At 36.9% G+C, this 17,278-nt stretch overlaps 1 protein-coding gene across 4 annotated transcripts in view; it reads right to left on the minus strand.

Moving 5' to 3' along the window:
- LOC106879251 (polyphosphatidylinositol phosphatase SYNJ1) overlaps nucleotides 1–17,278 on the minus strand; it is a 152,289-nt gene that overhangs the window by 17,424 nt on the left and 117,587 nt on the right. For all 4 annotated transcript variants that reach the window (XM_089361550.1, XM_089361549.1, XM_089361547.1 and 1 more), the window contains exons 17-24: nucleotides 17,034–17,109; nucleotides 12,544–12,747; nucleotides 10,221–10,299; nucleotides 9,860–10,019; nucleotides 8,776–8,868; nucleotides 7,837–7,988; nucleotides 5,199–5,274; nucleotides 2,313–2,356 (exon numbers count right to left, since the gene is read on the minus strand). In XM_089361550.1, coding sequence (XP_089217676.1) covers nucleotides 2,313–2,356; nucleotides 5,199–5,274; nucleotides 7,837–7,988; nucleotides 8,776–8,868; nucleotides 9,860–10,019; nucleotides 10,221–10,299; nucleotides 12,544–12,747; nucleotides 17,034–17,109 — 884 coding nt within the window. The remainder of the gene's footprint in view (nucleotides 1–2,312; nucleotides 2,357–5,198; nucleotides 5,275–7,836; nucleotides 7,989–8,775; nucleotides 8,869–9,859; nucleotides 10,020–10,220; nucleotides 10,300–12,543; nucleotides 12,748–17,033; nucleotides 17,110–17,278) is intronic.

Here is a 17,278-nt window from a genome sequence, read left to right on the forward strand (position 1 = left end):
TGGGCTGCCAGCCAGGTCTTTCATGATTTCAGCTCCCCCTTTAAAAGTGTTTAAGGCTTTAAATATTTTGTAATATGAATGTAACTGTTCACAACACTGATCACCTGCCAATCAACGGAACATGTAAGCCAGATAGAATTACATACTTACCAAGAAATAAGATAGGTGACTAGATGTGAATACTAAGTCCTAACCTGGTGAAGAATGAAGTACTCAATACACACTGGTGACCAGGAACTTGAGGATAAGAATTAGATGGACTTAGAGACAAAAGACAATCCGGAGAAGACAGGTATGGAGGTTGAAACATCCTTTGGCCAGATGTAGATTTACAGAATTAGATGTGTATGTTGAGAGAGGAGGGGAAGATATAGAGACTTATAACATATAGGGCAATCAGGAATTTTTACAAGACAACCTATTGCAAATCATAGAGCAAATCTATGGATGGAGCAAGGTTTCAGCCTTGTGGCATGGTAGAGGATTGGAATGATACAGGAGGAGGAGATGATAATGATGTCCTCATCATCATCCTTTAATGTCCATTTTTCATGCTGGCATGGGTTTGACAGTTTGACCAGAGCTGGCAAGCAGGAGAGCTGCACCAGGCTCCAGTCTGATTTGGTTCGGTTTCTATGGTTGGATACCCTTCAAAACACCAACTACTTTACAGAATATGCTGAGTGCTTTCAACATGGCACCAGCATTAGTGCTATTTTGAGGCGCTGGCATGAGTGCTTTACACATGGCAAAGGAGAAAGCAAAAAACAATATCAGTTAACTAGAAGTTAGATGTTAGATATAGATAGCAAGGGGAGACACTGAAAGTGAGAGGTTTGCCAATGTTCTGTGATGAGAAGATCAGTGGTGTGAGGTGTTCAGGATTGCAAAGCAATGTAGCAATGTATTGGTGATAATCAGGATGCAATTGGGAAATAGTGTGTATGGAATGATAGTGGTGCACTTGCTTTCATTGAAACCGACTGAGGGTGGGGACACACACTCAAAAGCACTATTAAGGATATGAAGGCATGGAAAATACCCTGAACATCAAGGACAGTTACTGAAATGCTGAAAATATCCAGCAAAATGGGAGACATACTAATCCCTTGCACAATCAATCAGGTAGATCTGATGTTACTGGAGTAGTGGTAACATGATCAAACAGCTATAAAGGTAAACAAGATAAACAAGACGGAAGCAAGCACAGAGACATCAGATTGATGGACAGTTATAAAATAGAAAGAATCATAATTACAACTGAAGAAAATTAATTAGCTTTGATGAGATGCAGTTTGGGTTTCTGCTAGGATAGCCTATCACTGATGCTCTCTTCCAAGAGAGACAGCTATGAGAAATGTTCCTAAATATATGGGAGGCAGAGAGGCTGGGATTGAGAGTGAATGAGATAATCATCAGGATAGCAGACAATGAAATATAAGAAATGGTAAAAAAAAAAAAAAAATCAGTGAGAGAAGAGATAATATAAGTAAGAGAGAAGATGTGGAAATAACAAAAATAGAGCGCCAGACTGGCCCTCATGCCGGTGGCACGTAAAAAGCACCCACTACACTCTCGGAGTGGTTGACGTTAGGAAGGGCATCCAGCTGTAGAAACTCTGCCAGATGAGATTGGAGTTTGGTGTAGCCATCTGGTTCGCCAGTCTCCAGTTAAATTGTTCAACCCATGCTAACATGGAAAGCGGATGTTAAATGATGATGATGATGATAATGATGAGATTTATAGTGAAGAAGTGGGATTTGAGATATAATGTGATAAAATAACAGAGATAGAGAGGATGAATGGATTAGAGAGAGAGAGAGAGAGAGAGAGATAGATAGAGAGAGAGAGAGAGAGAGAGAAACAGACCAAAAGACAAACAGAAAAATTTGTGTATTATACCAAAGTGAGGTGGGAAATTGGGAAATGGAGAGATGTGGAGAAAGATTTTCATCAAGAGAAGAAAAAGAAATTTGTATGTGTGTAGATATATAAATGTAGTGGAAGTAAGAAATAATTGAACAGATGTCAGTGTGAATAATGAAGTGTGAGTGGAGGTAAAAAGAACACTAACTGGAAGATGACAAAATGAAACACAAGAAGAAAATAGAGCAAACACAGAAACATCAAGAATTACTGAAAGGAAGCAGAAAGAAATACTGTAATTTCTTACAAATAGCTCATTAATATTACAGCTCGTTAATATTACAGGCAACAGCAGGAATACAATAAAATAAAGCAAAATATAAATATATCTTTTATCGCATTAAGAAAGTTTAGAAAAGACAAAAAAAAAAACACACACACATTACCTTTGTTGCAGAAATTGGAACAATGTTTTCTGTTCTATTAGGCTCTGAAAACATACAAGAAATAACTCAGTTGAACATGAATAGTTAACAATAGTTTAACAGTTATTAGTAGCAGTTCAATTTATAGCCAGCACATTTTCTATTTGTGCAAAGAATATTATCCAAATTGCGTTAACATGCCAGGTAAATGCTTAGCAGCATCTCATCCATCTTTACATTCTGAGCTCAAATTCTGCCTTTCTTCCTTTCAGGGTCGACAAATTAAGTACCAGAGAAACACTGGGATCAATGTAATTCACTAATCCCCTTCCCCAAATTTCTAGGCCTTGTGCCTTTAGTAGAAAGGATTATTATTATTATTTGAAGTAAAGAGGTCAGCTGGTAGAGTTGCTTGCACATTGCATAAAGTGATTAATAGCAGTTCTATTGGCTTTATGTTCCAAGTTCAAATTTCATCAAGGTCAACTTTGTCTTTCATGCTTTTGGGGGTTGATAAAATAAGTACCAATTTAGCACTGGGGTTGATATAATCAACTTGCTCTGCCTCTTAAAATTTTAGGCCTTGTGCCTAATGTAAAAAGAATTATTATTATTATTTGAAGGTGTAAGAGATTGTCAACACAACTGAGTTTGTTTGACAGGGAAGTCACAAACAGCCGCTAAAGACGAATAGATTGTCGTTATTGTTTAGTTGCATCTTAGCCCCCTATTGAGTAAACTTATGGTCAAAAGTGCTTCCAGCTGTAATTATCCCATCTTTTCCAACCATGATGTATCTATGTCTTGGGAAAGACATTTAACTGCATAAGGTGATGAAGCTCCAGCTTGGGAGTTCAGGAGTTTTGGGAAGTGTTGAGTTACCACTTGGTCACCACTCTTTCCAATTCTACTCTTGCCTAGGATCAAGGGCTCAGTTATAAGTCAGATAGTAGATGGCCCTATCACTAAAGCAAGCTGGACTTGAAGGATGGCTGGGTTTGAGACAAGTGTCACACAGGCCCACCAGTTTGTGGATATACCCTGATGTTGCATGAACCAGTCCTCCAACCTCAGTGTAAGATAGGCCATATGCCTCAAGTATAAGCTCAGAGAAAGAGACAGCAGGTGTACATAAATCAGCAGAAGGCAAGGGGAAACTACTGCTGTATCTTTCCAAGAAAAATCACGAAGTTCAGATTTTTCTACAGAGGCCCATGATTGCTGATCATCATCATCATCATCGTCGTTTAACGTCCGCTTTCCATGCTAGCATGGGTTGGACGATTTGACTGAGGACTTGTGGACCAGGAGGCGACACCAGGTTCCAATCTGATTTGGCAGAGTTTCTACAGCTGAATGCCCTTGATGTCTGAAGATATGACACATGACGAGAAGGTATATCTAGAACTCTATATAATGTGTTTGTTGCTTGCTGGGTGTGGTATTATAAGAGAGAAAGAGAGGCTATATATTTAGGGGAGAGTATCACATTTTTTTTTAGTTTTTAAGCTGGAAAGTTTTTGTTTTTCTCTCAGTGGAAGAAAAGGAATAAGAAGAGCATCCATGTTTTATCATAGGATTCTTTATTATAACCGGAATATCTGTATATGGTCCCATCTCAGCTTTATTAAGCCTCATCAGCACAGATTAATTCAAGATATTAAGGTTTCTTTTCTTTTTCTTATATCTTAAAACTAGCCCATCTAAAGTCATTCAAGAGTTCAAAAGAAGCATTCTAACTATGACAATCCTCATCTTTTTTGTATATCTTTTGGTTAAGTTTATCTGTTTTGTATCATTTCCTTTCTTAGGTTTTTAAGATGGTAGAGTGTGTTTTGAGATAAATTTGATTTGACTGGTGGCACGTAAAAAGCACCTTCCACAATGCCAGTGTCGCGTAACTAGCACCTGTGCCGGTGGCATGTAAAAGGCACCTTTCAAACGCTGGGCCTCATGGAGGCAATGACAAATGACCGAGACCTTCAGCAATATGCCGTGCTTGAGTAGAAGACCAATCAAGCCAAGTTCATTCGTAGTCATAGGAGATACTGGTGTCACACAACTGGCACCCATGCCAGTGGCACATAAAAGCAGCCATTATACTCTCAGAGTGGTTGGCATTAGGAAGGGCATCCAGCCTTAGAAACCATGCCAAATCAGACTGGAGTCTAGTGCAGCCCCTCAGCTTACCAACCCTGGTCAAACTGTCCAAACCATGCCAGCATAGACAATGGACATTTCAATATAATAACATTGTTTCATTACTTTTTCAGGGACTTGCATTCTTTCTGTGCTTAGAAAATGTTACCCTACTGTTTTTAGCTTTTATCTTCCTTCACTCTAACTAATGAGAAGTCATTATTTACATTTGACGGATATTTGTCCTCATCTTGTTTGTTGTTAACACAACATTTCGGCTGATATACCTTCCAGCCTTCATCAGCCAAAACGTTGTGTTAACAACAAACAAGATGAGGGCAAATATCCGTCAAATGTAAATAATGTACATAATTCCTCATCTCTTAGATACAGAACTGTTATGAGAAGTCAGTTGAGTTTTGTTTATTATTATTATTATTATTATTATTATTAAGGCAGCAAGCTAGCAGAATCACTAACATGTTGGCCGAAATGCTTAGTGAGATTTCTTCAGCTCTTTACATTCTGAGTTCAAATTCCACTGGAGTTGACTTTGCCTTTCATCCTTTTGGGGTCGATAAATTAAGTACCAGTGAAACACTGGGGTTAATGTAATCGACTAACTCTGTCCCCCAAAATGTCAGGCCTTGCTTTATTATTATCATGATTATTATTATTATTATTATTATTATTCTTATTATTATTATTATTAGTAGTAGTAGCAGCAGCAGCAGCAACAGCCACAGTAGTATAGTAGCAGAAGTTTACCTTTTGGTTTAGATTTCACTGGTCCGGAGCTGGGTCTTGGTGGTGGTTTGCCTGGTCTTTGTGGAGGAGCTCTTTTCTGTTTAAAACACAAAACGCACCTTCATGAGTACATGTTTAGAACTGCCAAACACCTTTTCAGTTTATATATATATATATAGATAGATAGATAGATAGATAGACAGACAGACAAATATATATTGTCATCATTTAATGTCTGCTTTCTGACTCTTATTTCTAGCAATGCTGGTGCTGACTTGCACTCTTAATCACTTTAGTGACGATTGTACTTGTGTCTTTTGATTGTAAATTGCAAATAGCCACTTTAGTAATTTATGAGTAGCTGTGTGGTAAGAAGCTTGCTCTCCAATCACATGGTTCCAGCTTCAGTCCCACTGCATGGCACCTTGGGTAAGTGTCTTGTACTATGGCCTTGGGCCGACAAAAGCCTTGTGAGTGGATTTGGTAGATGGAAACTGAAAGAAGTCTGTCGTATATATATATATATATATATATATGTATTTGTGTGTCTGTGTTTGTCTCCCACCATCACTTGATAACAGATGTTGGTGTGTTTATGTCCCTGTAAATTAGCAGTTCAGCAAAAGCGACTGATAGAATAGGTACTAGGCTTACAAAGAATAAGTCCTGGAGTCGATTTGTTCGATCGAAGGCATGGCTGCAGTCAAATGACTGAAACAAGTAAAAGAATAAAAGAAAAAAACAATATATATATATATTATTTACAATTGACGGATATTTGTCCTCATCTTGTTTGTTGTTAACACAACGTTTCAGCTGATATGCCCTCCAGCCTTCATCAGGTGTCTTGGGGAAATTTCGAACCTGGGTTCTCATTCCTAAGGTATTTTTTCGATGTTATTATTATTATTATTCAGGTCACTGCCTGGAATCGAACTCAGAATCTTGGGGTTAGTAGCCCGCGCTCTTAACCACTATACCATATGCCCATGGGCAATTATAGAGAGAATTTTAGGGCTTATAAATCTAATATTCTCCTATCCTTCCTTAATACTGGTTCCCATATGTTGTTCATATCTGCATGCCCATCTAAAAGAACACCCTAGAATACCAATAAGAAACTTGATGGAAATGTTGACCGTCTGTGTGGAAACTACCTACTTCAGTATGGACACTGATATATATCGACAAGAAGAGGGTTTAGCTATGGGTTCGCTATTATCACTGACAATAGCCAATATATACATGGAATACTTTGAGAATGTTAAAATGTATATATATTTTAAATATATATATATATATATATATATATATATATATATATATATATATATATACTGTGAAAATAATAAGTGTAGAAAATTTAGAAAAATTTTCATACCAGTGGCTAGCATGTATAATAAAGTCAATAGACAACATATTTTCATACATAATAGTGTATAAACAATTTAAGTATTTATACACGAAGGAGGTGACCTTTGACAGGATTCACTCAGCTGGCAAAAATGAGTAGTACCTGTAATTCAAAGGGCCTATCTTGTCACACTGTATTAGGCCAAATCTCCCTGAGAATTATGTTAAGGGTACATGTGTCTATGGAGTGCTCAGTAACTTGCATGTTAATTTCTGTTATTGGACCAACTGGAACCCTCATTGTCATAAGCAATGGAGTACCAGTTTATATAAGAACAGCAAACACAAAATCTGGTGGCATGTTCAGCAGATGGAAGAGGGGAAACAATTTCTTCCAAGACTTTTCTATGGTGGTGGTGGTGGTGGTGGTAGTGGGTCTTTCCATATTTGCATGTGTACAAGCATGTTAAATATACCACTGTACATCAATTATTTAAGATGTTGGTCAAGTGATCACATCTTGGCTCCCTCATTACACTGAGGTCAAAACACTGATGTTACTACTATTACTGTTTAACCCCAGGTTGTAGATCAAGCAGACATGTGATCAAAAGCATTCTAGCTATGAAGATCCTTGTCTTTTTTGTTTATCTTTTCGCTACACTCTTTTATATCATTTCATTTTTTAAGTGTGTTTTGAGAGAGATTTGATTTGACTGCTGTTAATAGCAAATCAAGTGACCATACATAGGCTCTCTCTATATATATATGACAGGCTTCTTTCAGTTTACGTTTATCATATTACATCATATCCACTCACAAGACTTTGGTTGGCCAGAGGCTTATAGTAGAAAACACTTGTCAAAGGTGCTATGCAATAAGACTGAACTCAGGACCATGTGGTTGGAAAATAACCTTCTTACCACACAGCCATGCCTGCACCTATACTTAGGAAATGTTTCCCTGCTGTTTTTTTTTGTTAGCTTTTATCTTGCTTTATTTATTGTACAGCTTTGTGCGACTATAGAAAAAAAAGAAAAAAAACCCAGTCAAATTAGTATTGAAGAGTTTCACTTTTTAGCATTTAAACTGGCCATATCTGGCCAAAATGTCCTACCTGTTTTATGTTCAACCCAGCCTCTTATGCTTACCTTACAATGTCATTATAAAACTAAACAATCATATCATCAAAGTCTCAAAGTTACAAGATAATACATGACTGATTTTTTTAAATGTGAATAGATAAGCATCTCACTTGACAGAGTAATGTGAATGCTAAAAAGTTAATAATCAAAGCTGTAATTACCTGTGAAACACCATCTGTGGTGCTGCCACCTGAATATTGGCTGATATTAGATTTATTTATTGCAATAGGAAGAGGAGGACGAGCAGGTGGATGATCAGGCCGGGCAGGTTTATCAGAAAAACTGTCATCAGATGCTACAGGGCTGACACGATCTAAAATAGAAATGAATTTTAGTATAAATTAAGCAGAGACAACAACAAGAAAAAAAGAAACCTGCTAGAAATAGCAGCCAAATCTCTCCCAGATTACTCCATACACCTCATCTTCAAAGAAAGAAGGACACAGTGGATTATGCAACCCTAGATACATCTTTTAACTTTTATCTTTTACTTGTTTCAGTTATAAGGCAGAAACACTGTCTTAAAGAACTTTTTAGCCAAATGAATTGACACTAGTATCTTGTTTTTTTTCCCCAAGCCTGGTCTGGTATTTATTTTATTGGTATCTTTTGCCCAAACTGCTAAGTTACAGGAACATAAACACACTAACATCAGATATCAATCAGTGGTGGGAGGCACACACACACACACACACACACATATGATAGGCTTCTTTCAGTTTCCTACCAAATTCACTCACAGGGTTCTGGTTGGCTTGAGGTTGTAGTAGAAGACACTTGCCCAAGGTGCCATGCAGTGGGTCTGAACCATGTGGTTGGGAAGCAAATTTCTTACCACACAGCCATGCTTCTAGAAAATCCCAAAATAAAAAGATGAGATGATCAAGGCTGGAACCCTTTTGATCAGAGGTGGCTTGAATTTACCCACCCTACCTACCATCAAAAAAGGAAGGACACATTGGAACATATAGTCCTAGACACATCATGCCTGGAAAGCAAGATAGAATGGTGAGTCAAGGCTGAAACCTTTTAGATCCAAGCTAATGGAATGGAATTGGCAGATGGACAATTGATGCAAGAAAGGAAGAATGTCTTCTTACCAGAAGATGGTGTGCTTGACCGGGACCATGTAGGTAGGGGTGGAACGGATAATATTAAGTCTTGTGGTTCTACAACATCAAAATCAACATTTCCTGGAAAAAAAAAAGGGAAATGAAAGAAAACAGATTATTGACACTAAAATATTTTAAAAACTATATACAGGCGCAGTCGTAGCTGTGTGGTAAGAAGCCTGCTTCCCAACCACATAGTACTTACTGGGTTCAGATCCACTGTCTGATACCTTAGGCAAGTGTCTTCCACTATAGCCTCAAACCAACCAAAGTCGTGTGTGGGGAATTTGGTAGACGGAAACTGAAAGAAGTCCATCATGTATGTGTGTGTGTGTGTGTGTTTTGTTTGTTTCTAGGTAGACGTTTTGGGCACTATGCAAACCTATTTTTACCTCAGGAAAGAGGTGGTCCATATTAATCTGGCCTTTATCCTTTGCCTTGTCCAGCATAAGAGGCTCTACCAGAAACTTGTGCCCCACTGGCATAGCTCTGAGGGTCATTTAAGCATGCAAGCCACCATATCACAACAAAGACTGGATCTTGTGGTGGTTGTACGTTAAAGGCAAAGTTCCGGTTGGTTAGCTTCTCTGGTTGTGTATAGACAATAGAAAGATACAGAGATGAAGTGAGGGAGGGTGAGTGAATAAATACAGAGTTTTTTTGTTTTTCTTTTTATCATGGCTTGTGAATGTTAACCCTTTGGCATTTCAACAACTGGCCATATCCAGCCAAAATATTCTACCAGCTTTATGCTCAAACTGGCTAAATCTGGCCCCTCACACCTACCCTACAATGACATTCTCAAGATAAACAATTACATCTTCAAAATCTTGAAGCTTCAAGATAATTCATGATTTATTCAAAACAAGGTGGACAAATAAGCATGACCTTTGACAAAGTAATCTGAATGCTGAAGGGTTAAAATGATGATGGTAAAGGCTATGTGATATTAGGGGTCACAGTCATGGTGGTGACCATGACACTGTTACTAATGGTAACATTGACAGAAGTGATGATGATGATGATGATAATGATAAAGAGGGGATGATGATATCTACAGTAAACTAATTACCTTCTAACAAAAATTCAGTGTGGAAATCATCGCCCAGCAGGTTACTAATAACTGGCTTGTATAATGCTTCAGCATTGGCATAGCACATTTCTATTTCTCTCCACAGAGTCATGTTCCAATTGGGATTCTTCAGTTTGACTTTTAAAATATGACCTTCCATCTAAAAATGACAGAACACAATATTACTATTACACACACACAGATACATACATTTGAGGTCACTACTTCTGCAAATATGCCTAGACAGAAGTTACATAATTTATGATAATTAAATTTTTTTAATCATAATTCCTCATAATTAACTACTGTTATGCGATGCCAAATAATCTACTAGTCAACAACATAATGCAGATATACATACCATTTTACGATCATAATCGAGGGCCTTCAAACAGCTTTTCCCATCTTTATAAACCAACCATAAAGTGTTCTTCACAAATCTATGAATAAATTAAGCAAAAACATATTTAAAGCAAGAATCTTTTGTCTTTGACCTGTACTTTTTTTGTTCAATTTATTCTTAGTTTTCTTTTTAACTACCTTCAGATATTAGTACAACATTTATATATATATATTCAAGAAAAGCATAACTAAATATATATTGGTGTTATATATATATATATATATATATATATATATCGTTCGTCGTTTAACGTCCGCTTTCCATGCTAGCATGGGTTGGATGGTTTGACTGAGGACTGGTGAAACCAATTGGCTACACCAGGCTCCAATCTGTAGAAACTCTGCCAAATCAGATTGGAGCCTGGTGTAGCCAATTGGTTTCACCAGTCCTCAGTCAAATCGTCCGACCCATGCTAGCATGGAAAGCGGACGTTAAACGACAAACAATATATATGTAGTGAAAGAGTTTGCACGGTCGTTCTTACATATATATATATATATATATATATATATATATTATTCTTTTATATGTTTCAGTCATTTGACTGTGGCTATGCTGGAGCACTGCCTTTAGTTGAACAAATTGACCCCAGGACTTATTCTTTGTAAGCCTAGTACTTATTCTATTGGTCTTTTTGGCCGAACTGCTAAGTTACAGGCACGTAAACACACCAGCATCGGTTGTCAAGTGATGGTGGAGGGACAAACACAGACACACACATGCATACATATAATCATATATGTATATATAAATATATATATATGTTGGTAAGTAAGCTACTTACCACACAGCCACTCATATATATATAAAATATGTGTGTGTATGTGCATTGATTAACTTTTACAAAGAAAACATTGACAGTGATGATGTAGTCTTGTCTTCCTCACCTTCATCAGACTGTGCTTTGCTTGGGTTGTTTTTGGCTTTATATAATCTTCATTAAGTGTATTTTTGTGGAGGTAGACATAGCTATATGAATGATAATTAGGTGTGGTGTAAGCAGACCAAGAAAGTAGTTGTGTAGGAAGTGGAGAAAGAAGAAGATAGGGGGAAGTATGTGTTTGTCATATGAGTGGATAGAAAGTTGTGGTGTAGAGATTTATTTTGGTTTGATGTGGGAATTTTGTTATTCAGTAGGGTTTAGTTAGGCATGAATGTAAAGATTTAAACAGATGTGTCAAATTCAAGTCATGACAAGTTGGATTTTTGTTTCATTTTAGGGTTGTGGGGTTAAGAAGCTTGCTTTGCAGCTACTTGCTTTTGGTTTTAGTCCCACCATGTAGCACTTTGGGCAAGTGTCTTCTACTATAGACCTGGGGTGACCAGTACCTTGTGAGTGGATTTGGCACATAAAAACTGTTGTGTGTGTGTGTGTGTGTGTGTGTAGTGAAGGTATGTGGCTTAGTGGTTAGGAATATTCAGCTCATGAGTTCAATTCCCAGTGGCACATTGTGTTCTTGAGCAAGACACTTTATTTCATGTTGCTCCAGTCCACTCAGCTGGCAGAAATGAATTGTACCTGCGATTCAAAGGGCCAACCATGTCACATTCTGTCTCATGCTGAATCTCCCTGAGAAGTAAATTAAGGGTACATGTATCAGTGGAGTACTCAACCACTTGCCAATTAATTTCAAAGAGCAGGCTGTTCCATGGATTGGATTAACTGGAACCTTTGTTGTTACAACTGATGGAATGATAGTTGTATATGTATGTATTCATCTATGTGTGTGTGTGTGTGTGTGTCTGTCTACATCACTGCAGCTTAGCAGTTTGGCAAAAAGAGACAGATGGAACAAGTACCATACTTTAAAAGAAATAAGTACTGGAACTCAATTTGTTTAACTAAACTCTTCAAGGCAGTGCCCCAGAATGGCACCAGTCTCATGACAGAAACAAGTAAAAGATAAAAGATGGAAGATTCCTTCAATCTTCACCCTTATCTTTATCATTGTCTGTTGACCTCCAAAATGAGGAAAGCCAAAACTGACATTAGCAGGATTAGAACTCACAGTGCTGACCCTTTCGATCAGAAATGATAACGACACAGTTTACTGCCATTATAATTCAACACAAAAAGTTGGCAAGCTGGCCGAATCATTTGCATGCTGGACAAAGTGCTTAGTTGAATTTCTTCTAGTTTTGCACTCTGAGTTCCGTCTGCCAAGGTCGACTTTGCCTTTCATCTACTGACTGAAACAGGTAAAGAAGAAAGAGAAAGGAAGGAAAATGCTATAATGAACGGTAAAACAATTTTGCTGTAATGTTGTGTAATGATAATTACCTGACCAGTAGGATTTCTCCACATTCAGAAAACAGTGATATAATCTGGTCAACTAACGTCTCTGCAAACATGTCAATGGTTTCTGATGATATAATAATAGTGCCATCAGGTGGGCCATGTGTAGCTATCACATCTTTTATAACTGTGTTCCTTTTTTCTTCATCTACTTTCTGATAATCAATGTCAAATAAGGCAATAACGGGTCTGTAAAGTTGAAAATTAAAAAGAGTAGTATAGTTTGCAGGAAGCATTGTCAGATACATATATATATATCCCTAATATTATTATCATTATTATTATATATACATATATATATTTATATATATATATTAGGGTTATGACTTTTTCAGAACCTAATAAATCTATAATGTAATTCAATGAATAATTTCATAAAAGTCAGGAAACTAATGTTTATTTTACTTTATTTGAAAAAAAAGTCACTTATGAAATCGATCACCACTTTTGATCCAAATCATACAAAATTCTAGGTGGTTCCATAACGCCAGCTCAAGTTTTTACCAAACTTGGTGTGCTGACTCAATGCAATGCAGAAATAGTAGATCTGAAATTTCAGCTTTCTAGTTGAAGTAGTTTTGGAGTTATGGTCTTTTTAAACTATAATCACAAGTCAGTACTAGATTCACACTTCAGTATTTCAGCTGCCTAAATCCTTGTAAACACAAGAGAGATGTGGAATGAAAGTGTATTTACACATATTTAAGATTATTGAATTGAAATTGCTCTATTCAAAGGTTCAAAACTAGGCTATTTTAAGACAGAAGCCACGACAAGCATTTGACAACATATAAAATTAGAAACAATACATATTTTTAACTTTCTGGGCTTAATTCCAATTTTAAATAACTGTATAAGAAAAAGGGTGCTGAATATTAGCAAATTTTTAAACATAACAAAGAATTAATGTTTTGTTAGATGAAATAAATCGAAGCTGGAGTTTCTCATTCTTTTTACAAACATCATAAAGATCTTGAAGACATTTGATTGCCCATTCTGCACTCTTTGTTCTGGGAATTTCCAGTGTTGATGGTTCTCGACACCAAAAGTTTTTTACAGAGTTCCATACTTTTTTATGAACTTGCAAGCTACCACATAACTTCAGATAATCATGTGCATTGAACGTTTGGTCAGTAAACCAAAAATCTGCCCAGCTGTAAGAGATGAATCAACAAACCTTGAGAAGCAAAACTCTTTTCTCTGGTAGAAGAATAAATGCCAAAAGACCTAGTATTGCTCAAGAATTCCATCTTGTATTACTTAAGTTGGGTATTTTTTGAAACTTTACAGAAGGAAATTTTCTGGTTTCTTCAAAGAAACGAAAAACTCTGGTCAAATGAAATAGAAATTTCATGTCATCTCGCCATCCTGCTGATTCAGTAATCTTTTCTGCACCATGGTTAAATTAACCTGGAGTTTCTTGTAATTACTTAGAAACTCTGGGATGAATGTATATTCAATATTGGGAGATGACTTTTTTCTCCAAGTTCGTTATCCATTACAACACGAAGAACTCTATCAAGGATATGATGCTGACAACCAATAAATTGTGGTTCTTTCAAATCCTTTTGAACAAAGTCTTTGCAACTGAATGACAATGCCATTTCTTTTCCCAGTGGTCACACACATTGTATCAGTGACAATCATCTTTGCACAGTTCCATAAATTGTATTCATCTAAAACAGCTGTTATTCCTTTCACAACAGTATTGGCTTTTCCGTTTGGTAATTGGAGTGCTTCTAACTTAACTTCTCTCTGTTGATTCTTTAAAACTAGCACTTGGTATTCTTGGTCATCAATACGTTTACCATCAAAATGCAATGACCAATTTTCTAAATGTAGTGTTTTCTTCATTTTCCTTTTTTAGTTTAACAGCTTTTTTGATAGTCGATCTGTAAATACCAGATTGGGAAGGAGTCTCGACGTTGAGTCTATCTTGAGATAATTGTCGACAAACTGTTGCTGTCTTTTGGGTTGATAGCTTGGAAGATCGAGAGTGTGTCCGTGTGTTACATACGCAGCTGAGGTGGCAGTCGACAGCTAATAAGTTCGTCACCAGTGGTATCAAGCACAAGTGTGTGTGCCAGTCGGTGCACGAACGCGATGCGGTGGTCGTTACCACCAGTCGGCCCAGTTCCAGTTTTGCTATACTTCCTCCTTCTTTGTGTGGATTCTTCATTTGATTGTTTGGATTCTTGATATTCACTTTCAGTCTCTGCTTCAGATGTTGACGATGACACTGGAGTTGCTCTGGTTGAAATTGGCATTAAGGACGCGTTTCTTCTTTTGGATGGATGGATAGTTTTGGAATTGGTTACCTTTCCAGTTGCATAACCAGCCTGTCCCATGCTTTCAATTTGAAGACAATATAACCTTCTATCCTCACTGCACAGCCATTCACCGTTTCCTTTGTGATGTCAAAAATTCCTTTCAATGGACTGTATTTATTGTAGGTGTTCAGCACTTTTTCTACTTTTGCTTGTACATTTTGAATTGATAAATATGGGAAATTTAATTTCTTTTGCCATAAAAAAGTTGTTTTTCAAAATTTCCTCTGTTCTTTCTTTCCTTCCTTTGATGGTACCTCCAAGGAACAGGTAGCAACTGACAATGTGAAATTTCATTGGTATCCTGCAGTTGTTTTCCAAAGAATGCTCTTCTTTTCCTATGTGAGTCTTGAAATTGTATGAGATTTCTTGTCCAGATTTTTTTGTTTCTTTGAGTGACACAAGCACTTCTCTTATGAGACATTATTTTAGATACTCCAGTTGAATAAGCTACTATTCTGAAAAACAGTTAATATAGTCAGAGTTTTTAGCATCACAGAAATAAAATAGAGAGGAAGAGGATATATCCTAAAGTAAACCCTAAGAGGTAACAAATTAAAAACTTTACAACTCCTAAACTACTTAAACTTGAAAGCTGAAATTTGAGATAAACTGCTTCTGCACTACATTAAGTCAGTACACCGAGTTTGGTAAAAACTTGAGTAGGCATTATGAACCCCACTAGAATTTTGCATGATTTGGGTCAAAAGTGGTGTTAGATTTCTTCAGTTGGGGGTGACATAAAAAAAAAATACTTAAAATAAAGGTTATTTTCTCAACATATATGAAATTGTTCATCGACTTTTGATACAGGAAATTGTTTACTTCCAAAAAATCAAAACGTCATAGCCCTAATATATATATATATATATAACGTGAGAGAGATAGGGGTTGGGGGTTCAACCCACTAAGGGATAGTATCTATCCAGTATACTGCTGGGAGGGTACCCAATTATTGCTACACTAGTGCTATACTAGGTGCAATCAATGGAAGCGGGTAAAAGTGGAGGTTTTACCCAAAATTTGTGTAACAATTAGAAAATGGAGGATAATATGCTGAACCCAACTACTTGCAGACGGTGTATCCCGTTGAATTCATTAATTTAATTCATAGCAAAAGTGACAAAAAGGAAGAAAAGAAAAAGAAAGAAAGAACCAAAGCACAGGTGTCCATGGCAGACTATGTTATTTTGCCAACATGGTTTACGTATAGAAGTACAAAGTACATAAGGAATTAGAGGATGAACAGAAGTTTAATCTTACAGCTGTTTCGGCCTAGTTTTAGCAAGCCCCATTCTATCCGAATATTCCTTTCCGGAGTGATTATCGGATGACATTTTGAAATGGTGTTACATGCCCGAACCTCTAGGCCTCTTCAGAGATTCACAAAGGGTTACATACAAATGTAGAGCAAGAGGTAAAAACAGAGGTAAAGGAAAAAAATGATGATGTTACAAAGAAACCGGATATTACCATATGGTGTGAAAGAAAGAAAGTAGTAAACCTAGTCAAGTTAATGGTTCCTCATGAAGATAACATGGATGCTGCTTGAGGTCAAAAGATCAACCGTTATAAAAACCTCCTCAAGGAATGTGAAGACACAGGCTGGAAAGCAGAGTATTTTCTAATTGAAGTTGGATGTAGAGGATTCATTGGACACAGTGTATCAAATGTTATTGTTGCCAGGCTAAACTCATCATAAAGCAAATACCATCATGTGTAACAATGCCAACAAGAGGAAGGTCCTGAAACAGTGCACATTCTCTCCTGATGACCCCAAAAGCTTGCTATCATCCAGTGTGCAGAGATTTCAACTGGTAGTTCTTGCATCTGTAAGTTGTTTGTGAAAAATCAGCCATGGACTCATAGTTAAGTGCTTGAATAATGCCTTATAGCTTCATTGGAGCCTCAAATATGAAATGCAATATGTAAATGTCTTAATTTCTTTTTTTTAAGGAACCATTATCCTAAAATATTGAAATACAAAGTAAATGTACCAACTATTCACTTGTATTATTTCTTATAACTTGCATTGTTTTGGCTTTAAAAAAAAAAGGAAATAAAAATGAAGCAGATAACATGAAGAATAGATGGTGGGTGGAATACAAGAGAAGGTAGGATGAACAATACCAGAGAAGGAGTATTTACCTGTGATCAGAGGTTCTCAGTTCAACTCGACTGTAAAGCAGTTGTTTCACTGGGACAAAATAAGGGTCTTCCACACCTGCAATCAGCAACAAACGAAATTAAATTAGGTGTGTGTATGTGTGTGGGGGGGGGGCATAAGTTCGGGAACAGGGGGTGCAGGGGGTTCGAGTGTAACCCCTAAAATTTTGGGGAAGCAGTGAAAAAGCTTTGAACATTCTCCTGAAAAACTTCATCCTCAAAACATA

This window comes from Octopus bimaculoides, chromosome 13 (assembly GCF_046866305.1).
Source record: "Octopus bimaculoides isolate indiv1 chromosome 13, ASM4686630v1, whole genome shotgun sequence".
Lineage (NCBI taxonomy): Eukaryota > Metazoa > Mollusca > Cephalopoda > Octopoda > Octopodidae > Octopus > Octopus bimaculoides.